Here is a 25619-nt window from a genome sequence, read left to right on the forward strand (position 1 = left end):
GCTGTGGTATATGATAATGGAGTAACCAAGATCTAAAGCTAAGGCATGACTTTGAAAGCTGATCGTGCGTTAGACTTGGAGCAATGAAAATAAAAGCAGGAGTAAAATTGGATTGCCAAACTATTTCAGTAATGTTGTAAATAACAAATGAAGATTGGCTCTCATGCAAGAAGGTATATATTTATATCTATATTCTCTGTGTATTTGTCCTTCCAAAGAGATCCAATAGTCAGAGGTGGAGTAAGAATAAAATGTGACAACAGATCTCTCCGTTACTTACCAATGTAGAATTCAGAGCATCATATATGTTGCTTTTCAAATTCCACTGAGTAATGCCCAGCATTGTCCCTCAAATATCCAGGCCCTATGCTACATAGGATTCTATAGGTGATAATCAGCGCCTTGAATTGCACCCAGAAGAATACTGGCAACCACTGTGGTTTACAAGGCAGTGGGATTAAATAGCCTACCTAAGCAAGCAAATCAATCAGAATAGAACTGGAAGGGACCTTCCAGGTTTTCTAGTTCAACCCCCTGCTCAAACAGGAGACCCTATACCAGTGTTGGCGAACCTTTTCTGCACCGAGTGGTGAAAAGGGAGTGCACATGTGCCCTCTTTGCGTGCACATGCGCACCATCATCTGGACTGCAACCCAGAAGAGGAGCTGCCCAGAGCACATGTGTGCACCTGAAAATGAACTTCCGGTTTCCAGTGCATGCATGTGCACCAGTCAGCTACTCTTCTGGATTTCTGGCACTCATTCGCGTGTGGCGATCAGCTGGCCGCCGCGCATGCTGACACAAGAAAATGGAAGACCACCTCTTTCAGTTTCCAGAACTGCCACACGCAAAAAGGCCAGCTGATTGTCGCGCACACATGCACACCAGAAACTCAGAAGAGGAATGAGCAAGGCCGCACATGCCAGGCAACATGGCTCTGTGTGCCACTTCGGGCAGGTGTGCCATAGGTTCGCCATAACTGCCCTATACCATTTCAGACAAGTAACTGTCCAGTCTCTTCTTAAAAACCTCCATTGATGAAGTACCCACAACTTCTAATAGCAAGCTGTTTCACTGGTTAATTGTTCTCACTGTTAGGAAATTTCTCCTTAGTGTTAGGTTGTTTCTCTCCTTGATTAGTTTCCATCCATTGTTTCTTATCATGCCCTCTGGTTTTTTGGAAAATAAGTTGACCCCCTCTTGTTTGTAGCAACCTTTCAAATATTGGACTATGCTATCATGTTTCCCCTAGTCCTTATTTTCTCTAGACTAGTCAAACCCAAATCCTACAACCGTTCTTCATAAGTTTTTGTCTCTAGGCCTTTAATCATTTTAGTTGTTCTTCTTTGCATTTTTCCAAAGTCTCAACATCTTTTTTTGGTAATGTAATGACCAAAACTGGATGAAGTATTCCAGTTGTGGCCTTACTAAGGCTTTATAAAGCCACTCTAATACTTCACGTGATTTTGATTCTATGCCTCTGTTTATACAACCAAGGATTGTATTAGCTTTTTTAGCTGCTGCTGCAACTGTTGGTTCATATTTGAGTGATCATCCACTAGGACTCCAAGGTCCCTCTCACAGTTTCTGTGTATGAGCCAGGTTTTGCCTAATCTGTATTTCTACTTGGATTTTTTTTCCTGTCTAGATGTAAAACCTTGCTTTTCAGCACATGAAATTTCATGTTGTTGGATATGGCCCATTGTTCAAGTCTGTCAAAATCTTTTTGGATCCTGAGCTTATCTTCTGGGGTGTTGGTTATTCCTGCCAATTTAGTGTCATCTGCAAATTTGATGAGTTCCCCTTCTATTCCCTTATCTAAGTCATTTATGAAGATATTGAAGAGTACTGGGCCTACCACTTTCCACTCTGCTACATTCTGGACCAATTAAAGTTTCTGATTGATCTTCAAAGGCAACTCTATGTAATGCAATAGTTAAGGTATGACGTAATGAGGGTAAATTCGAAGGGCTGTCCAGTCCAGGAAGGGATACAATGGGCACATGAAATGGAGCTGTGCAAAAGCCTTAAGTGCATGTTCAGTCATGGCTAAATTGAAGGTCATATAATTCTTATAGTTTGTAGAAGTAGAAGTGAAACTATGATGACATTTGGGATTCAATCATAAATGTCTTCATTTCAAGCATATAACTGATTGGTGTAAAATGCTGCACTTGAGAAGCTAATTATTAATAGAAGCCACTTTATGCTGGGCTTTTTTTTTCATGCATGAAATCAGCTATTCTCAAATAACAAGTGAAAGCCTTAAATAAATGTCTAAAGTCCTGGCACAAGGTAGTAAAATCTTAATAGAGTCACTTGCAGTAATTAGCAAAGTTAAATGCATTTGTCTTACAGCTGATTTCTTCCCAGGCTTAAGGTTTCCATTTTTTCTATTTCTTTTCTTTCTCTTTTTTCTTTCTTTTTCTTTTTTTTCCCTTCCCCCTTCCCCCTATGCACATGCAAAACAGCTCAACTTTATCTTTCAACACCTCAGCATTTAATTGTTTTATGTTAGTTCCTATAACAGTAATCACACATCCATTTAGCTCTTTTAAGTGAAAATCACTGTAAAATAATAACAGGTTGAGTGGACTAAAAGTACAATTTGAAAACAAGAGGGAAAGCACTGAATGTATTTGCATCTAATTTCTGTTAATTCAGATTTGTTTACGTAAAAAAGTGGATGAAATGAAGGGAAATGCAGTAAGATCCCAGTACATGAGAAGATGGGAATTGTAATACCATTCTAGTGTCTCACATGCACATCTGCACCAATCCCCAAATGGAAAATGCTGATGAGACCTTACAATGAGAGGAGATGTCTAAATACCGTAAAATGGATTTGAGGAGATTAATGCTAATAAATTAAAGCAGAGTTTGAAAAATTCCATGCTTAAAAAAATAGCATTTGCTTCTTTTAATTTTTGTTAGGTTTTTAATGGATAGATTAGATTGGATGTAAAATAATTAAATAAGCCTACAGGCTTACAAAATTTCCAGAATTAAAAAAATGAATTCTCAAGCTTCCTGTAGTTTTAGTATCTTTTGAATTGGAAGCTTTTGCTCCTGAACCTTGATGTACAGAGTTTTTTAGAGAGTAAGAGAAAACAAGCATACTTTCAAAAGCATGTATATCCATATTAAATTATACATTGGTCTTCTAGTTTGCTCAAGTATCAGAAATGCAGATTATTGTTATTCACAGACAACTCAATTTGATTAGATTCTGAACTTTATAAGGTTATTTCCCTCCCTTGCTGTTAATGGTCTCAATATTTACTGTTAATTGCCAATAAAATTTTGATATAAATTTCAAAAAGTGGGGATGACAGCAGTATAGAAAATCAGAGAAGGTGAAGTGTTTTAATTTTTTTTCAACTTTCCTAATACATTGCATGATAAAGACTGATTTTTTACTATAATCTTTTTAGAATAGAATAGAATAGAATTCTTTTTTGGCCAGTGTGATTGGACACACAAGAATTTTTTCTTTGGTGCATATGTTCCATGTTGCCATCATATTTATTTTATTTATTTATTTATTTGTCAAGCATATATAAGATAAAATGTAAAAGTAATAAACATAATTTGAATACATGAAAAGAGTAAGTAAAAAGGAATATTAGGACAGGGACGGTAGGCACGCTGGTGCACTTATGCACGCCCCTTACTAACCTCTTAGGAATGGGGTGTGGTCAACAGTAGACACTTTAAGGGTAAAATTTTGGGGGTTTGGGGAAGAACTACAGAGTCAAGTAGTGCATTCCAGGCATTGACCACTCTGTTACTGAAGTCATATTTTCTGCAATCGAGTTTGGAATGGTTTACCTTGAGTTTGTATCTATTATTTGCTCGTGTTTTGTTGTGGTTGAAGCTGAAGTAGTCAGTGACAGGAAGGACATTGTGGCAGATAATTTTATGTACTATGCTTAGGTCAGACTGAAGTTGGCATAGTTCTAAGTATAGCGATGACATTTTTGGACAAAGTTGTCATGGTTTTACAGTCAAACCAGAGGCAAATTTTCATTTTCACCCTCAGAGAGATGATCCTTTGAGCACCAATCTTACAAGTGGCTCACTTGCAATAAACTGTGCTCACTTTTCATTTTCTTCTTAAAGTTACCTGCTTCTGGCCAATACCTTTCCTTTGGATTTCTTTTTTTCCCCAAGTTTTTATTTTATTTTATACTGTTTATACATATCAATGCATGAATAGTGTGATATCTGAGTATCATACATTTCAGTACAATTAACATAATGTTATTACTCCTAGTTACTACATTTCATTTTCATAGTTTCATGTACACATATCTTATTTCTATCTCAGTTTATTTTGTTTTCCCTTCCAATATCACTATAATATTCAAATACATATTTTTTTCACTTCCTTTAGTTAACTCTTCATATCAATTTATATAAAAAATTCAGCCTTCAATCTTTCATTATTCATTGCCTCAATGTACACTCCTAGTACCAATCACAATCATTAATACATAATTCTATAATATAGAGTATAATTCTATTAATACACATATGTATATTAAAATAAATTCTTTCATTATTTAACCACTCATTTTTAGTTCTAATATTTCACTGCTAATCATGTTTTTATGCATTTTTAATATTTCAAATTCTAGTTTCACTTATTGTTGCATTGTTATTCGTACTTCTCCTATTTCCCTTATTCCATTCTTCATATCTATTTGTATTGAAATGTTATTCTAGTGTCCATTACACTACTTGTAAAATAATTAACAAACCTATGTCATTCTAATATTAATACATATTTATGAAGATATGTTTATGAAGGATTCCTTTCCTTTCCTTTTTTCCCCCCTCTCTCTTATCCATCATCTCTTGCTTGCATCCAAACCTTTAATCTTATTTTCCTTTTGGTTTGCCTCCCATATTCATCCCTTATGTTACTCCTTCTACATCTAAATCTGTCTTCTGTTTATATAGTCTAACTTTTTTCTCTAGCCTTGCCCACTGTCTGGTTCCAAAACTATCTGCTCCTGACCCCTTCTCTTTTCCCCAGCTCTCTTCCTGTTTCTCCTGTTTCCTTTTTGTGTCTTTTACAGTATATTCCTCCGTTTTTAATTCCTTAACCACTATTAGCTTTAATAATAACTCGTCTTTGTTGGTTTCTTTCTGTTGGCTTCTCAGTTCTGCTTTTTCCTCTGTTCCTTCTGATGGTTCCATTCTTTCCTCTTTGGTCTGTTCTTTGTCCATTATCACTTGTAATATATTTTCCAGTTTTTGGTCTATAGCTCAAATATTTCCTCAATACTTTGAAATAACTCCATTCCACTTTTCTTCTCTCACTTCCATCTTCTGTTGTGTCTGTATTTAATAAGTTTCCTTTTTGGCCAATTGTCCAGGAATCATTAATTTAATACAAAACTTCCAAGTCTCAATCAATAATCAATCCAGTCAATCCAATCAATTCAAATTCACCAGAGGATTATCCACATCTCTTCAAATCCCTTTTATATGTTCAATAGTATTCAGGGGACTCTTAGCTGAAATTCTTATTTAATATTCAAATCTCTGGTGGTCTTAGGGCAGATACTTATCCAGCAAATAGTTTCTGTCTCTTTAAATAGTTAGGCAGTTCCCTTTTCGTCAGCAGATGGCGCTCTTGCTTCAGGCTGCTCAGCCTCTCTGTGATGTTATTAGTAAGTACAATTTAATTATTTTAAATTGTAAATCCAGAAATTGAGCAATGGTAGAAAAATAAAATTTGGGATTGTAATTCCAGCATTTTAAAAATGCCTCTTCAATGTCACATCTTTAATTTTGAGAATCCAAGCTGCTATTCATTTTAAAAAGTAATTTTCCTCTTAAATCCTTCTGCATTTTTCCAAATGCCTGGTATGCTGCTTCAGCAAATAATTCTGGATATACTTTCCCCTTAGATTCCTTGGGGCTACCTGTATTAGTCAATCTCTTGCTTTTCTTGTCCATGTTCTATACCCAAAACAAAATGCAGCCTTGGCAATAGAGTGATAAAGTAAATGGTAAAGTGAATAGGAATCTATTCTAGATGCATACAGAAGGGGCAGTAATGGAGCATTTAATATGTGGAATAAACACAATCCTATACCTAACCTTCCACTAATATAATAGTATTTATATACTTAGTTACAAACAAGAGCAAATAGATTTACTGTATTATGCCTGAGAATCTAGAATTGTCAAAGATGGGCATTTTGCTATGCTTTATGCTGCTTAATCAGATGTTAAAAGTGACAGCTGCAAAGACATGTACCAGAGAAAAGCAGTTCATACACATGGGTGGTGCTTGAGAAAAAGGACAGTCAGTGACAAAGTTTGCCTTATGTGGGCTTCAGTGGGGAAGAACAAAGGTTCTTTCCTGTCAAACTGTCTTCAATTTCTGAAGGAAACACTAGCAGGGATGTGACTAAAAGGAAATGGCAAACTGGGTCTTCTTTCCCTGCTATTATGAGCGAGAAAAAAAATTAAGCATCCAGCTTCTTGGCTTCAGGGATCACATCACAATCTTTGGCTTAAATAAGACAGCATAAATAAGGTTAAATTTAGTGCAGGGGTGTCAAAATGGTATCATAGGCCAGATGTATCATGCATAGGCCACGCCCACCTCAGCTCCAGGAAGGAGAAAAACATCGCGATACATCATGTGACGGCAACGTGACACTGCAAGTTTGACACCTGTGGTTTAGTAGATTGGGGTCCTGGTGTCTTATTTCTGAGAAAATGAAATTTTCTCAGAATGATGATTTTTTTTTAAAAAAGAAAAGTACTTGTTTGCAGTACACAATTGACATGTAGAACTGATTTTCAAATCTTTTAGAACTGAATTCCAAAACCCTTGTTTGAAAGGCCTTGTTACAAAGAGAGAATAGCTCACAGTGTTGAATTGAAGGTCAATTTTCGAGGATAGCCAGCTTCACTGTAAGCAGGTGGCTATGGCACTTAGTTTGATGAAATAATTTTTATTTTTCTGCAGTGTTTGTGAGCTAGCAAGAAGAGAGAAACAGTAAGGATTTGGTGGTTTCGTGGTTTGGTTTAAATGCAGGCCTATAAGATAGATAACTACAATTTTTTTTTTATATAAACACTTTATTAAACTTTTATTACATTAAAAACATAAAAACTTATTTCACTCAACAGCTAATTGTGGTGTTTTTCTTGTGAAAATAATTTGTGCATTATTTACAAAAATTAAATTGTGCATATTTACATTCTTATTTTATCTAATACTTGTATTTAATAACTATCTACCTTCAATCTATCTCCGTTCTATCCAGTTATACCACTGTTCCCACACATCGGGTGAAATGCTACCAGATCAGAATGGATCTGCTGATCCGGTAGTGATGATGACCGGTAGTTCGGAGAACTGGAAGCAATGGCAGCTGGAGGCTCTGCCCACCCGCCCCATTCCGCGGAGTCGGGGAATGCACCATTCCCCGACTCCGGCCTTGCCGTGGAGCTGCTGCTTGCTCGCCCTTCGCCACGGGGTGTATCGTACTGCTCAACTTTCTCCCGCGGCTGGCTGTTAGGGAAGGCAAGCGCCCGAAAGTTACCAGAGTCGCTCACTCTCCTTCTTGAATGAGCCGCCACCATCGCTGCTCTGGTCCATGTGCCAGCTGCGCAAGCGCATACCGTTTATTTAATTCACTCATCAGTGGCAAGTTGGGTGTGTGCTTGCGCAGCCGGCGCGTGGACCAGGGCAATGGTGGCAGCTCATTCAAGAAGGAGAGTGAGAGACTCCGGAAACTTTCGGGTGCCTGCCTTCCCTGACAGCCAGCTGTGGGAGAAAGGTAAGGACACACCGTTTGGCGATGAAAGAGTGGGCAGCGGTTCCAGGGCAAGGCTGGTATCGGGGAATGGTGCATTCCCCGACCTGGTTGAGGCAGGCGGCGAGCAGGCGGCAGCTCCAGAGCCCCATCAAATGACGCATCCCTGGGCCCTGGCCCCCGACCCAAAGCGAAGAGAGTGGGTGGCAGAATAGAAATTTAAAAAGTTTTCCTACCGGGTTCTGTGGGCGTGGCTTGGTGGGACGGTCTTGTGATTGAGTGGGTGTGACTGTGAGTGACATCGAGTTGGCCATGTCCACTCAGTCACAGGATACCCCCCCACCAAGCCACACCCACAGAACCGGTAGGGAAAAATTCCTCCACACATTGTAAAATATCAATGTCTCTTTATCTTTTAAACTCAGCGTTAATTTGTCCATTTCTGCACAATTCATGATCTTTAGTATGACCAGTTCTCTGCGGGTGTACATGGCTGTTTCCAAAATTGAGCTAGGCAATCCTGGCAGCGGTAAATATGTTTAGTACTAGATATTTTGTGCCCTTCACTTTTTCTTTTTTTTTTTTGGAGATCCCCAATAGGGAGAGTTCCGGTTCTAAGTCTAATTGATCATTAATAATTTCCTGTAGCCAGTCTTTAATTTTTAGCCAATATTTTCGAGCCTCAGGGCAGGACCATCACATATAGTAGTATGTTTCTTTTTACATTTCCAACATATGGGGCTCATTTTAGGGTACATTTTCGCTAATCTCAAAGGGGGTAAGTGCCACCTGTAGAACATTTTATATGTGTTTTCTTTATATGCTGCCGATTTTGTTAGTTTATGGTTTCTGTTCCATATATTCTCTGATAGTTTTATGTTGTGTCCAATATTTTGACCCCATGCAATCATGCATCCTTTCACTTCTTCTTCCTCCAGTTCTACTTCCAAAAGGTATTTGTAAATTTTAGTAATAAAATTTTGTCTAGTTGTTGTGGTTTAAGTATATTCCATAATCTTTTATATCTTGTTTATATCGGTTTTGTAATTGGAGATAAGCCCACCAGTCAACTTGTAGCCCTTGTTCTTGGAGATCCTGTAATGTTTTTAACTTTCCATGATTATCTAATAGGTCTTTATATTTTAACATTTTATTCAAATCTAAATTGTTTGGATGGATCATCGCTTCCATTGTGGATAGCCAAGTTGGGGTTTTTATGTAGTGTTTCTTTTTAACTTTAATCCAATTATTTATTAGTGAATCTCTAATCAGGTGTCTGTGAAAGTATTGTTGTAATTTTTTAAAGGGTCCACACTTCAAGTTCAGCTTAATGATTTTCATATATTACACGAACCTAACCAATTATTATTTATTCAGCAAACTCTGGTTAACCAATCCATAACTTAATGCTACATGTGAAACAGTTCATAGTATGTCTTTGCTGAGAATTCCTCTTCAGTGTATATGTAGAATTATTTTGCCTGCTTTGCTAAACCATATAAAGTTCTGCTTCTCATTCATTATAAAAACCATAATTAAGTCTGCTGAATAGAGCTATGCTATAATGTTATTATGTAGACAAGAATTAATATCTATTAGCAAAAATAAATTATCCCAAAATGAATACTGTGTTTTCTGCAAGCCTCTATGAAGTTGTCCCTCTTTTGTGTATATAAATAATGTTTAATAAAAGCCTCAGTAAAGCACTCTTAGGACCTGCCTATTGTGCCTTGCACAAATAAAGAAAGATTAGCATATAGATAATAACCCTCCCCAAAAGAGAAACGATGTGGCTTATTAGATCAATTTAAGTCATGGTATTTATAATAGTGCGATATGTACTCCCAAAGAGAATGGATTTCCATGTAATTAATAAGAAATGACCACATTACACTTGTTTCAAGAAGCATGAGGACTAAAGCATTCAGTATCAAAATAGGATTTTTTTTCTTTGAGAAGATAAAGCATTTTTATTGTCTTTATTTCTGCTCCTGCGGTTTGACTGTAGAATGCCCCCGAGAGAAAAATGCAACTGGAAATAATAGTAAAAACTTCCATTGCACGCTTTTTAAAATATTCCTCCTTGCATAATTGTATAAATTAATCAGACAAGAGAATGAATCTGCCTTGTGGACAAATAAGGCAGAGCTTAATTTATATCAAGTGCTATTTCTTTCAACATTCACATGAAAAATGATAGAACAGGTACAAGGTTACCTATAGATGTATCATTGAGAACAGTTAAAGTATCAATGGTTATACAAGTTAACTTTCATTAAACGTTTAAAGAAAGCAATGAGTCCCAGTGTAAAGCCAATAAGAGTCCTTCATAACTGTCACAAGAGATCTGACTAAGAAAATATAATATCATACACTCCAAAAATGTAATATGATTCATCACAATCCCACACTAATATGAAGTGAGGCCTTTTATCAATAATGCCAATATAAATAGGCTAATTTTCAATTCCTTTTGCAAAAGTACATCAAGGGAACAGCTGCTCTGAAAATTATTTTTGTTCTTCAGTTATTAGATTACACACCAAATGCAAGAAGTTTCAAGACAATTCCTTGTGGGAACTCTGACATCAGGGATAAGAACATTTCTTTTCAAAGATAATTTACTTTAGAGACATTTAGTTTAATTTCTCTAAGTAGTAAAAATGAGAATGAAGAAAATGAAAGATAATTAAAAATTAATTCTTTACAAATCCTGATACATGTAATTGATTCATTCTGTAACTGAATTTCTTCAAAGTATCTCAGGGTGAGAACTGGGCTCGTTTTTGCTGTGAAACTAATTCAGAATCACTTTCAAGTCCTAAAAATAAAGCTCATGGTCTATTTTCATACCTTTTGATATACTTTTTAAATTTTGATATGAGAAACAGTTTTCAGGACCTTTCAGCCAAACCTACTATAATATATAAGCTGAAGAAAACATTCCCAGAAAATGAAGAACGCTTTAGTCACAGGTGTCAAAAGAAATCTAATTTAAAGATTTCTACTTTATTAATGTCTCATTCACAAATTGATGTCGTGGGAAGTTGGATAATATAGGATTGACCTGGATTCCTTGGTCTGTCACAAATAAATGCAACTATGTCTCTTCTACATTAGAACACTAGCTGCAATGCATGCTAAATTCAAGATTAGTATGATTCTGTGTTCTGACTTTTTAACAATCCTAGAGTCACCATTTCTTTTAGATCAGGTTTCTTTGGGATGAGCTCAATTCCTAATGGCCTTAGGAATATATTCCTGTGTTCGTTTTTGTAAAGAATTCCGTTGCATTCTCCTAATATTTTATTTACACTTTCTAATCTAACCTGCAACCTTACATTCCCTTGAGATGTCACATCTAAGCACTAACCAAGGCTAATTCTATAGCTTCCCAGACCAAATATGATTGTTCAGGTGCTGCCACCTGCTGGCCATATGTTTACATGCATACTGTATTAATTTTTTAAAGTTATCTCTGAAGAATGACCACTTCACACCTGTACAAGGAAAAAAAAGCTTCACATCTGTTTGGCATAGAAACGATTAATTAAGTAATCCAATTCAAATATGAGCATTAGTTGGTGCATATTGTCTATGTGCCCACCTTTAAGTCAGTCTTGACTCCTGCCTTTCTTGGTAAGATTTGGAAAGTGTCTCCTTCATAGGGCTGAGAGAATGACTTATCCAAGATCATCTATCAGAAGGGTAAGGCTCAAAGGCCACTCAGTTTCTAGCCTGATGTATTAACTACTATACAAAATTAGCTTTTGATGCACTGGGGCCATACTTTTGGTTTTGTTTTAGATGTATTTGTGTGCTGATTCTAACCATGTGAAGATGATAATTCCTAATAGTCACTAGCAGAGTGAGACACGGCATCCTGGTGAACGTGTCAATTTTTTAAAATGTTTTATAGTTTTTTTATGTATTGGAAAATTTAGGTGGTAGGTTGACAAGGATTTGTGTAGATTAAATTTGTTTTGTAATTAGTTGATCTGCCAAAAAAGAATTAAAGATTGGGAAGAGTTGCAGTGATCTTAAGGTGCGATATCCTAAATTAAGTTTGTGGGAGAGATGTTAATAAAAAGTTTCATCCCAAGTAAGCAGGATAAACATATTTTCAGCAATTAAAGTGGTCACATTAAGATTCAAGGAAGATTTCTACCAATTAACAGTTCTACAGAGGAATTATTGAGTCTGTCATCTGCACCTCTATAACTGTCTGGTTTGGTTCTGAAACCCAACAAGACAGACACAGACTTCAGAGGATAATTAAAACTGCAGAAAAAACAATTGCTACCAACCTGCTTTCCATTGAGGACCTGTATACTGCACGAGTCAAAAAGAGGGCTGTGAAAATATTTACAGGCCCCTCGCATCCTGGACATAAACTGTTTCAACTCCTACCTTCCAAACGACCCTATAGAGCACTGCACACCAAGGCAACTAGATACAAGAACAGTTTTTTCCCGAATGCCATCACTCAGCTAAACAAATAATTCCCTCAACACTGTCAAACTACTTACTAAGTCTGCATTACTATTAATCTTCTCATCGTTCCTATCACCCATCTCCTCCCATTATGACTGTATGACTGTAACCTTGTTGCTGGTATCCTTATGATTTATATTGAGTGTTTCCCTATGACTATCATTAAGTGTTGTACCTTATGATTCTTGACGAATGTATCTTTTATGTACACCGAGAGCATATGCATCAAGACAAATTCCTTGTATGTCCAATCACATTTGGCCAATAAAGAATTCTATTCTATTCTATTCTATTCTATTCTATTCTATTCTATTCTATTCTATTCTATTCTATTCTATTCTATGTCTACCAATTAGCAGGCAGTAGCGAATAAAATTGGCACTCTAGATAGAGGTTAGGTGCAAGACAATTAATAAAAGGCAGTACAGGAAAGAGAAGCTTATTTGTTTGCTAGCTTGTATGGTTTAGAAGCTGCCAGACTCCTAATGACTCTGGATGGCTTACAATTAAAAAAATAGAAAGAGTAAGATAAAAGAGAAATCTGAGTGGCCAAAGACAAGACACGAAAAAACATTTCATAGTCTCATACTTTACCCTGCCCGAGACCTGGGAGAATAGCCAAGTCTTCAATAGCTTCGTGAATATCATAAGGGTGAGAGCCACCTGGATCTCTTGGGGGGATATTATTACCAAGGGTATATCTTCTATTTATATTTATACAGATATGTTTTATGAATTGTTATATTCCAATTATATAAAAGTTTTTGATTAATATTTAATTTTCTTATCATACAATGAAATCACTTATTTCAGATGCATTTGTGGATATAAGTGTAAGGAGGAAAATTCAGATCAGATATGCATTATATACAGTCCCCAGAATACAGAAACTCTAGATTTGGAATTAATACGGTTAATAGCTACAGTATAAATATAAATTCAGTACCATGTTGCCTAATGTTCTCTAAATAATGTTTAGAATCAGGATGTTCACCATTTAAATAATTCCTTTTAAAATGCTGAAGACTTCATGTAACAGTGGTTTCAACAGCTGTACTTCATTAAACAACTCAGGCAGCAAAAAATAATCTTTTAAAAATAGGTATCTTTGGTCATGGATAAAAGTATTCAAATTAATTCAAATATGAAAGTAATGTCATATTTGAATGGAGAGAACTTCATTTCTTTCCATAGGAAATGGAACTACTCATTAAAATAGAAAATTGTGGACTTTTTTTTTTTTTTTTTAATTAATAACTTGGTAGCATCCATGCAGGAAGCCAAGCTTGTTACGATATGTACAGAATCATCACAGATAGAATTGGTGAGGAAATTATTCCCCAGACTATTAATTCATTAGAAAATATACATCTGTTCCTTATCAACAAGACACATGACACTTCAAGTTGGATATAACATTTTTCTCTTGGGTTTCACTTCTGAAACATCTAATTTTAGCTCTCACCTTCCCTACAAAGAGATAAGTTCTACCGAATCCTCTTTTTTCAGCACCTAAACTTTGAAATATTTACTGTAAGAAATTCCAAATAAGAATTCACTTCCATTATCTCTGGTTTTAAATAACTGGTTATTTAAGAGCAAGCTAGAAAATGCATTCTGAAAAATCCCTAACCATTAATTGAGGTGCTTATGAAGTCCTTTTCTTTTGCATATTGTCAGCTAATTGCCTTCTGAAAATTCATTGTTGAGAATTCAATTCTGTTTAGATCTTTGAGGGTTTTTTCCCTGCCTGGGTCAGAAAAAATGTTTTATTTAAGATATCATTTATTAATATGTATACCGTAATGCATATTTTCAAAAAAATAGCAACCTCACTAGGATGAAATTTTTAAGTTGTCTTTATCAAATGATTCACCCACCTTAGTTTAAAATTGGCAGTTAAGGCTTTTCAATAGATTATTAATTCTGCAAAAAGTTTTTTTAGTAGTAGTTCCAAGTATTTATAACTAGAATTCAAAGACTATCTTATTTATCCCCGATTGCTGACTGTTTAATCTGTATTTGTGTTATGTTCTAATATTTCCGTGGTCTGATTTTACTCAGTGTTTTTAAACTTTATTGTACTGAGTTAAAAATTTATCTCTAAGTAGATATGTTCATTTATATTAATAAATTTATCTACTAGTTCTTACCTTTATGTTAAGAATTCTATTCTAATATTTGCATTGAATACAAATTCTTCAGCATTAATTGCTTGCTTTGTTGCATTGTACACTATATTGTATAATTAAAGTTACTGGGAACTGAATTCAGTAGGACTTACTTCTGAGATTTTTTTTTAAAAAAATTGTACTCTTGTATAGAAAGAATTAGTTGGGGGAAAGACCAATATATTAGCACATTTCAGTTTATGACTGAATTTTTTTACAGGAAAAAAACAAATTCTGCAGGTTTCTGCAGAATTTAAGCAAACCTACCAAATGCTTCTTCTGTGATTACAGTATAGCAGTATATTAATGTTAATAATTTTGCTTTAATTAGGTCCATGGAAGAAATCTACTATCGATTGATTATGATCGGAACATTCGCACAGAGAAAATATACGATGATCACCGGAAGTTTACACTCCGTATTATTTATGATCAGCTTGGACGTCCTTTCCTCTGGCTGCCCAGCAGTGGACTTGCTGCTGTGAATGTCTCTTATTTTTCAAATGGACGGTTGGCTGGGCTTCAGCGTGGTGCCATGAGTGAAAGAACCGAGATTGACAAACAAGGCAGGATTATTACACGCATGTTTGCTGATGGAAAAGTGTGGAGTTATACATACTTAGAAAAAGTAGGTAATTGTTGGTATGGCCTATAGTCCTGCATTAACTGAAGTTTGGGATTTAGTGACGTTGGCATATGTATCTATGCATCAAATAATTCAAAAACCATAACTGAGGTGCCTTTGTGTTTTAAGAACTTAAGCAACGTATTCATTCCTGAATGCTAGATATAAGCTAATGCTAGCACATACAACTACTGATTAATGCACTGTATCTTTAATTTTAGGACTAAATTTAAATAACAGACCTCGTGCCCGTCCTGTTTTTTTAAACTTACTTATTTCTTCTTCAGCCCCTATTTTTTTGCCTGGTTCTGGAGAACTCAGCTGCACATTCATTTGGTCTGTTTGGTGAAAAAAAACCAACAACAACCCAGAATTGTTTAATTGTAGATTATGTTAGATAGATATGCAGGCAGACATTATTAAATAATTACATAAGCTGAAACACTCTAATTGAAAACCTTGGAATACAAATCCTTTTATTCTGTTTTAAAATGAAGTGACGTCAGCTCTTATAAGAACCAGCTTCCTTTTAAGAACTTCAAGAAATCCCATTTTAAGAATAGTTTGCCACAATCAGATTTTTTTTGTGCCAACAGACAATAACTGTTACATATGAGCTTTACTAATTAAATGTTAATGGGGTAACACATTGCGTGATCAAACTTTTCAGATTCTATGTGTGCCTTTGCCATGAATTGCAAAAAGTCTCTTTATGGTTAAAAAAAAATCCACAGTAAATTCAAAGCACTCTTATAGATGTGCTTAATATTGTAGCATTCTTTAGTGTAATATCAGTGTAGCCTACAACATAGTATAGTGCCTGCATATGATAATCAGAATTTGTGAAAATGAAGTCAATATGGAGTTTAACATTTCTTTACAAGCCTAATGGCATAAATAGAACAGAATGCACTATTGTTTATTTTACAATTGTGTATCAATTTTTTGTTGTTGTTTTTTGTCCTGCCAAATAAATTAATAGCTATATGCATTAAAATGTTTATAGCAGCAGTAGCTGTAACTGTCATGTATATGAAGGAATCCTTAATGGTTTGTGTTGTATTGTGATACCCATCTGATATGTTTTGATAAAAAAAAACCAAACATAAAATATGACTTTGTTTTTTCAATAGTCTATGGTGCTACTCCTTCAAAGTCAGCGGCAGTACATCTTTGAATATGACTCTTCAGATCGGCTGCATGCTGTCACTATGCCAAGTATAGCTCGACACAGCATGAGCACTCACACCTCAATCGGCTATATTCGAAATATTTATAACCCACCTGAAAGTAATGCTTCAGTGATTTTTGATTACAGCGATGATGGAAGGATTTTGAAAACATCTTTTTTAGGAACTGGTCGGCAAGTTTTCTACAAATACGGGAAGTTATCCAAGTTGTCGGAGATTGCGTATGACAGCACAGCAGTGACTTTTGGATATGATGAAACTACAGGAGTCCTGAAGATGGTTAACCTACAGAGCGGGGGCTTTTCTTGCACCATCCGCTATCGTAAAATTGGCCCTCTGGTTGACAAACAGATTTACAGATTCTCTGAAGAAGGTATGGTCAATGCTAGGTTTGATTATACCTATCATGATAATAGTTTTCGAATAGCTAGCATCAAGCCTATAATAAGTGAGATCCCTCTTCCGGTTGACCTCTATCGTTATGATGAGATCTCAGGCAAAGTAGAGCACTTTGGCAAATTTGGGGTAATCTATTATGACATAAATCAAATAATCACTACGGCTGTAATGACACTGAGCAAACATTTTGATACACACGGACGGATTAAAGAAGTTCAGTATGAAATGTTCCGATCACTCATGTATTGGATGACAGTGCAATATGACAGTATGGGAAGGGTAACTAAGAGAGAATTAAAGCTTGGGCCTTATGCCAATACAACTAAATATACATATGATTATGATGGAGATGGGCAGCTCCAGAGTGTGGCAGTCAATGACAGACCAAACTGGCGTTACAGTTATGATCTAAATGGCAACTTGCATCTTTTGAATCCTGGGAACAGTATCCGATTGATGCCCCTGCGCTATGATTTAAGAGATAGAATTACGCGACTAGGTGATATGCAGTATAAGATTGATGATGATGGCTTTTTGTGTCAAAGAGGTTCTGACACATTTGAGTACAATTCCAAGGGCCTCTTAACAAGAGCTTATAATAAAGCAAATGGATGGAGTGTTCAATACCGTTACGATGGATTAGGAAGACGAGCCTCTTACAAAACTAACCTGGGACATCACCTTCAATATTTTTATGCTGATCTTCACAACCCAACTAGGATAACACATGTGTATAACCACTCAAATTCAGAAATTACCTCTCTGTACTATGATCTGCAAGGTCATCTTTTTGCAATGGAAAGCAGCAGTGGAGAAGAATATTATGTTGCCTCGGATAATACGGGTACACCATTGGCAGTTTTCAGTATCAACGGTCTAATGATCAAGCAACTGCAATACACAGCCTATGGGGAGATCTATCACGATTCTAATCCTGACTTCCAAATAGTCATTGGATTTCATGGAGGGCTATATGATCCCTTAACAAAACTGGTCCACTTTACTCAAAGAGATTATGATGTTTTGGCTGGACGTTGGACCTCTCCTGATTATACAATGTGGAAAAATGTTGGTAAGGAACCTGCCCCATTCAACTTGTATATGTTCAAGAGCAACAATCCTCTCAGCAATGAACTGGATTTAAAGAACTATGTGACAGGTGAGAAATAATTAATAGTCTGGAAATCTAAGGAACATTGTAAAAAAAAGTGTAAGAATGCTATTTTGCTCTTAGGAAACTCATTTAATATCAAGTACAGACTCAAAATGCTTCATTTTGAGCAGGATAGGAAGAAGATTGCACTGGTTAACGAACCAACTCCTATGGTTTTGAACAATGGTAATGTAATCATGCATCCAGTTCTGTGGGTTTAAGATCAGCTAGAAAAAGTTGGACTTAAGCACACGTGATATGCATCAAGTTAATCCATGTAATAACTGTTTTTGGATTGAGCAGAAGAATCACACTTCATGTATGTGAATTAACCTTAGCAATGTAAAATGCTAAAAGTTAGGAGATTTTATAAACATACTTTGCACCAATTTGCACATGCAATCCCATTGCTTCTTCTGTTATATACAGCCATTTAATTCAGGGGGATTTAGCAATGCTTTGAGATAAATCGTATGCTAAGGATATAGTTCAGTGTTTGTCAGCCAGTGGTTTGTATTGGTGATAGGTTGTAGTGTTCTGGGTAAGAGTTGATTTTCTTTCCCCGATTGAGAAATAAGAGAACAGCGAAAGTGGTCAGATCTGACACAGTGTTTAATAGAAGCAAAAGTGTTAGCAGAAGCAAAAGGAAATCTTGTTCTCTGGGAAGCTCAAAGATTTGAATTCAATAACAAAAGTAAAATAAAATGATGTGTTGCATTACTTATCTCTCTATTATTTGGACATTTATTTATTTTTTTTTGAGTTTGGATTTAGACTGTTCGAAAATAACTGGGTAATTTTCAGTTTAGTTTTTAATCACAAACGAAAATCAAAATCAAATCTCTAAAGCCAGGTCACAGCAAGCAAGCAGCAAGCAATTCAGTTCAGCTAACTAAAGTATAGCTTGATATTTATTTATTTATACATCAGTAAACATCAAACCGTTGACTGACAAAACAAAACAAAACAAAACAAAAGGCAGGCATAGCAGGGACAGAAAGAGGAACAATGGGCAAGAGGGGGAAAAAGGGCAAAGGACTTAATATGAACCATCTGTATTATCTATATTTCTATTAAAAGGCACAAAACTTTCCAGGGCCGCTGGAAACAATACTGTGTAATTAGCATGGAGAGTCTCAAAGGAAAAGCCTTTGCTCATTTCAGCCCTAGCCCCTTTTATGTACATAGAAGCAGAATAAAGTAAGACACCGATATTCTGCACTATGAAGAAAAGAATTTGGTTGGATGAAGATGATGTATCCAACAAGAGGAACACTGTCCCCATTTCAGTGGCCTTCAAATTACCATAACTGATAAATAATAATATACAGAAGTCCTGTAAGCATATATGTCCTCTCAGTAAAATATATATATATGAGTTTTTATGTTACTATGTTGTTAGGGTTCCAAATCCTTGTTAGAGTGGTTGTTGGGACTTTATGTGCAAACAAAATGATGAAGGAAAGAGAAACTAACCAGGCTCCTAATAATAGAGTGACTGTAATGGGAATGAAATTTATCCACATCCTAAAGCAGAACAGGGATCAAATCAAGCCAGTAAGAATCAGTATTGGTAGGAAAAGGGTGCCTTTGATCTGCATTGAAACTCACTCAAGGCCAGTGTAGCTATTGCATAGTCCAGAAATCCTTTTAGGTATGGGCATTTCCCTACCCAAAAACTGATTAACAGAGTTGGGAGGGACCTTAGTGGTCTTCTACTCAATGCACTGCTCAAGCAGGAAACTCTATACCATTTCAGACAAATGGTTGTCCAATCTCTTCTTTAAAATCTCCAGTGTTGCAGCACCCACAAATTCTGGAAGCAAGTTGTTTCACTGATTAACTGTCAGAAAATTTCTCCTAAGATCTAGGTTGGTTCTCTCCTTGATTAATTTTCATCCATTGCTTCTTGTTTTCAGGAGCAATAGGTTGCCCCCTAGTTGCAACCCCTTAGATATTGGAAAACTGCTATCATATCACCCCTAGTCCTTCTTTTCATTAAACTAGACATATTCAATTCTTGCAACTGTTCTTTCGTTGTTTTAACCTCCAGTCCCCTAATCCTAGTTAAACAAGTTTAAAATGGACTAATTTTGTTTTACAAGCTCACATCTGAGATCTCACATATTTTCATCCGAAATCTTGCAAGAGTGAATAATTTATTGAAATCATTTCCATTTTAATTATTTATAAATAGATAATACTCTTTTACTTTAATATGAGTACATATGGACACTACTTTCCCAATGCCAGCTGTCGTGCCAAAATGGGGAAGGCTTTCTTAAAATGTAAAATAATGTTTCCTTCCACATGTCGCGTAAATATTCTACTCTGTTGGTATTAATTCGCCACTTAGTGCTAAGTTATTTATGAGTGCCTCCAAAGAAAAGAAATTAACAGCTAGTCAATAAAACCTTTTTCAGAACAGAATGTGGTACATGTCATATATTTTTTTAAGAAAAAGAAATATTCCCATTCATGCAGCTAACTGTAATTTACAAAAACTTTAAATGTTAGGCAAAATGAATTATATTTCAAGAAAGTTAAAACATAAGTTATTGGAGTTGGGGAAATCTTCAATATCATCCATGATGTCTAGGATATAATCTTCTAAGTGAGGATAGATAGATGATGAATTGACAGCATGTCCTGGCATATTTACTCAGTGATAGGTAGGTAGGTAGGTAGGTAGGTAGGTAGGTAGGTAGGTAGGTAGGTAGCAGGGGTAGGTTCTACCTACCTTTACTACCGGTTCACAAGAGGGCCGCGTGCATGCACAGAAGTGTTCCGATGACATCAGGGTCAGTGGGCGGAGCTTCCCGCCAATTTTACTACCGGTTCTATAGAACCGGTCCAAACAGGGGGCAACCCACCACTGGTAAGTAGGTAGGTAGGTATCCCAAAAGCCTTTGAATCAAATTCTACCAGCATATAATGAGGCAGTTGCAATAGAAATATTGTGTAAAAATGGCTGGAATGAAAAGGATTTTAAAAAATCTGCCCAACAAATGTTTTAAACCGATGCTTCCCCAAAGAAGAACAAACTGTACTTAACATCCATTTTGACCATCCTGGCTGAAAATTGTGGAAAATATTTCCTATTAGAATAGCTAAACTTCAAAAAAAAAATGAAAGGTAATACAGGTAGTCTTCGGCTGACAACAGTTCATTTAGTGTCCGTTCGAAGTTACAATGGCACGGAAAAGAATGACTTATGACCATTTTTCACTATTAGAACGGTTGCAGCATCACCAAAGTCACATGGTTAAAATTCAGACACTTGGTAACTGACTCATATTTATGACAAGTGCAATATCCCAGGGTCATGTGATCACCTTTTGCAAACTTCTGACAATCAAAGACAATGGGAAGCCAGATTCATTTAACAACAATCTTCCTAATTTAATAACTGCAGTGATTCACTTAACAACTGTGGCAATAACAGTCATAAAACGGGGCAAAACTCAGTTAAAAACATTTCACTCAGCAAAAGAAATGTTGGGCTCAACTGTGGTCGTAAGTCGAGGACTACCTGTACTGTACCATAGATACTAGGGTGCAATAAATATTGTTTTAGATATTTATTGGTGGGGGTAATAGCTATAGCATACTTTTTTCTTTCCTTTATGATGATTTTCTAGTTATAAAGCATTCTAAGCATTTTACTTGCCAAAACTCAGAAAAGCTTCTCCTATGAATGCTCTTGCTTCTTTGTAGCAATGATGCAATATCTATCATTTGACTTTTTGGAACATTTTTATTATCCAAATTGTCAAGAAAAATGCTTCAGATCCTATCCTGGCTTTAATAAGTAGGCCCGGATTCAATTCTAGTTACTGTGTACCAGCCATCTTCACCTTTCCTAAATGTGCTTATTTTAATTCTCAGATGTGAAAAGCTGGCTAGTGATGTTTGGCTTTCAACTCAGCAACATTATACCTGGTTTCCCAAGAGCAAAAATGTACTTCGTACCACCTTCTTATGAATTATCGGAATCACAGGCATGTGAACATGGGCAGGTAAGCAGCAACTTCCTGTAACTACATAGCTTTCGTTAGCGCTACATTTTGGGGTTGTAATCTAGGAATGCTTTGCAATTTTCATAGGCATTTTTTAAATTTTGTAGAATTTAAAGACATTTCAAGATATGATAACAAACGCACCAGGAACTGTAGTGGTGCAGTGATTAGAATGCAGTACTGCAGGCTACTTCTGCTGACTGCCTGCTGTCTGCAATTTGGCAGTTCGAATCTCACCAGGCTCAAGGTTGACTCAGCCTTCCTTCCTTCTGAAGTCGGTAAAATGATGACCCAGATTGTTGGGGGCAATATGCTGACTCTGTAAACCGCTTAGAGAGGGCTTGTAAAGCACTGTAAAGTGGTATATAAGTCTAAGTGCTATTGCTATCTTGTATCCATTCCTTAACATCAGGAGAATTAGAAGAATGCACTGATTGTGCCAATGCTTTTTGTTAAAGGTATATTTGAATGCTTTGCTTGGCCGTGTTGTTTTGTAAAGTTAACAATAACAAGCACAGCTGATAAGAGTAAAACTAGTGAAACGCTGATGCATTGGATTGAATCAGCTGGATAGATTTTTTTTGTAACTTTTGTTTAGCATCATATCTTTTCATATTTACATTTGAAATATTACCTTAGCTACTCCCAAATTAATTGCTCCTATAGCATTTCACCTCTTAAGATAGCAGACAATGTTTGTCTCTTTATATCAGTACAGTAAGGAGCAATAACAGTGCTGCAGAATCATCTCTCTATTTATCAATAATGTCTTTTCCATCTTTTTTTTTTTTTTTTTTTTAGTTAATTACCGGCGTACAGCAAACCACAGAGAGGCACAACCAAGCCTTCATGGCCCTTGAGGGACAAGTCATATCCAAAAAATTACATGCCAGTCGTAGAGAGAAAGCAGGTCACTGGTTTGCAACCACTACTCCGATTATAGGTAAGGGGATCATGTTTGCTGTGAAGGAAGGCAAGGTAACCACTGGCATTTCAAGCACTGCAACGGAAGACAGCCGAAAAATTGCGTCAGTGCTTAATAATGCTTACTACTTGGACAAAATGCACTATAGCATTGAGGGGAAAGACACCCATTATTTCATCAAGATTGGCTCCTCTGATGGTGATCTTGTCACCTTGGCCATGACAAGTGGACGCAAAGTATTGGATAGCGGAGTCAATGTTACAGTGTCCCAGCCAACGCTCTTAATCAATGGAAGGACTCGAAGGTTTACCAACGTTGAATTCCAATATTCCACCTTATTGATTAACATACGTTATGGTCTGACCCCAGACACTCTGGATGAAGAAAAGGCTAGAGTTCTGGACCAAGCTCGGCAGCGGGCTTTGGGGTCAGCCTGGGCCAAAGAGCAACAGAAGGCACGGGATGGCAAAGAGGGGAGCCGCCTGTGGACTGAAGGAGAGAAGCAGCAGCTTTTGAGCACAGGGAGAGTCCAAGGGTATGAAGGATACTATGTGCTCCCAGTAGAGCAGTATCCAGAGCTGGCAGACAGTAGCAGCAACATCCAGTTCTTAAGACAGAATGAAATGGGAAAGAGGTAACCAATTAATCTGCTGTCATCCTTGCCTGGATGAATCAGTAGTTACAACTGTTATCTCCTCTCCTAAGGAGATGAAGACCACCGGGGGCATTCGGCTGAGCTGCTTTGGGATAAGGAGTGGCAAGAGAGCTCACATTTTTTGAGTCAAATGCTGCTGTTCAAGGGATTAAGAACTACATCCTGAAGTGGACTAAAGCCAGACTGAACACTTTTAAGTCACTTAAGTTCAAAAGTACCCCATAAATATTACCCACTTGTTGTGGGTCTAAAGAAAAATAATAATAATAATTTCACAACAAAAAAAAAAAAGATTGAAAAAGAAGGCCTCATCTTATATTACCTCACTCCATTCACATGTGAGCAAATGTTCAAGAAATCCAAGAGGGCCACCCACCATCCACTAAGTCAGCTGATGAGAAACATTCTTCAGGCTGCTTGTTTGATAAAACATTCTCAAGGTTTTTCATTTAAAAGCAAAATACAGGTGCATTTAATACATGACTTCTGGGGTGATTTGTGTGTAGCAACTGGAAGAAAGGAGAACAGGAGCAACAGAGCACTGGAAATAGGAACAGAAATATATTAAGGAATATAAATCTGAACTTGCACTCTGACCCTGCTTTTGTCTGGCCTAAGGTTAACTTATTCAAAGAGGGCAGAGTGTAAAGTTCAATTTGAAATTGTGGCTATAAATCACTACTGATAAATTTCATACTCTGTTTGTCTTTGAAGATTCCATTGTGGACAGTAACACAGTTGCAGGGTGTAGTCTGTTTAGATTCAGTAGTTTGTTGGTCAGTTCTGGTAGAGCTGTGGGCATTGTGTTAACACTGTTGCAAATGGGCACCAATTCAGATCACCCTGTACATACATCAGCCAGAAGGCACAATCACTGTTTCAGATTTTAAAAAGAAAAAAATATTAGTGTGTTTGTTTGGTCAAGAAACTGAGACAATCACATTATGGTCACTAAGAAAAAGGAAAAAAAAATAAAAATAAAAAACGAGTCTAATAAGAACTTTGGTACAAAACTTTTTTGTATTATACATGTATGAATTGTTCATTGAGTTTTTATATTAATTTTAATTTGCTGCTAAGCAAAGAATAGAGACAGGCAAAGATAATTTATGGCAAAGTGTTTAAATTGTTTATACATAAATAAAGTCTCTAAAACCCCTGTAAATTTAATGTCTTCTGTTGTAGAAGCAAATGAGAAGCATAATAGAAAAAAAAATCTGTAATATACTGAGAATTACATTAAAATGCTGAACGTTGCATAGGTGCAATAGAGAACAATGCATGGCAGCTATAGGGAAAATTGGGAGCATATGTTATTTTAATTCAAAATAATTGTTTCATTTAATTAAAATGATTTTCCACATGTATGGCAAAATGTTTTTAAAAGACCATTGGCAATTAAAAATAAGAACATTAGAATAACATTGTACAACAGTCATCATGTGCCATACATGTCTGTGTACACACACACACACACACACAAAACACACACACATTAAGGTCATTAGTTTCAACCCTTTAGTCAGTGCAAGAATTCAAATTAAAGCATCCCCAGCAGATTACTATCTGATCTCTATCTGATGCAGTCTATGAAAGAAAGCCCAACTCACTTCTAAATAATTGCTTTGACTATAGAACTACTAAGTTCTACAGAATGTCGATGTACAATCTGCCTTTCTATAACATAGAACAATTATTCCATTTCTGACATCCTGCAATTATAGACAACAAGTCTTGATTTTCTTCTGCATGGCATCTTTTCAGGTTCTTGAAGAGTGCTATATCACCCCATAAACATTCCCAGTTCCTTCCACATCTCTTGGTTGCTACTACACTGATTATCCCCATCACCTTCTCTGAACCTGGTGCAACCCCTCTGAATTATACTTAAAAGTGTGGATCCTAGAACAGATAGGATAATTAAGATGGTGCCTGACTAATGTAGAATTAAATTCAAGTATTATTCATGATTTAAAAACTAATTCTTAAAATTGTGCTTTAATGAACACATTTCTTTTCTCCATACAATAGAAACAAAAACAGTGAACTCTTTAACTCACAGATGAATGTTGACGAATTACTTCCTATAAAGAAGCATGCAAGCAAACTGGAAATGATGCTGCTTAGAGCCTTTTAAATTGGCTTCAAATTTCAGTTCTATTATGCTAAAATGTGGGATTTCAGAATGTACCTACCCAAAT

General features: G+C 36.2%; 1 protein-coding gene across 6 annotated transcripts in view; it reads left to right on the forward strand.

Annotated features, from left to right (window-relative positions):
• The window catches only part of TENM2 (teneurin transmembrane protein 2), a 959433-nt gene extending 934850 nt beyond the window's left edge, over window positions 1-24583 (forward strand). For 5 of the 6 annotated variants that reach the window (XM_087887374.1, XM_034406200.3, XM_087887373.1 and 2 more), the window contains 4 exons: window positions 14784-15080; window positions 16211-17825; window positions 21708-21838; window positions 22640-24583. In XM_087887374.1, the coding sequence (XP_087743500.1) occupies window positions 14784-15080; window positions 16211-17825; window positions 21708-21838; window positions 22640-23401 (2805 nt within the window). In that variant the 3' untranslated portion in view covers window positions 23402-24583. The remainder of the gene's footprint in view (window positions 1-14783; window positions 15081-16210; window positions 17826-21707; window positions 21839-22639) is intronic. The other variant, XM_087887377.1, reaches the window with a different exon arrangement.
• The last annotated feature ends 1036 nt before the right edge of the window (window positions 24584-25619 follow it).

This window comes from Pantherophis guttatus, chromosome 2, assembly GCF_059756535.1.
Source record: "Pantherophis guttatus breed Tessera chromosome 2, ASM5975653v1, whole genome shotgun sequence".
NCBI classification, from domain to species: domain Eukaryota; kingdom Metazoa; phylum Chordata; class Lepidosauria; order Squamata; family Colubridae; genus Pantherophis; species Pantherophis guttatus.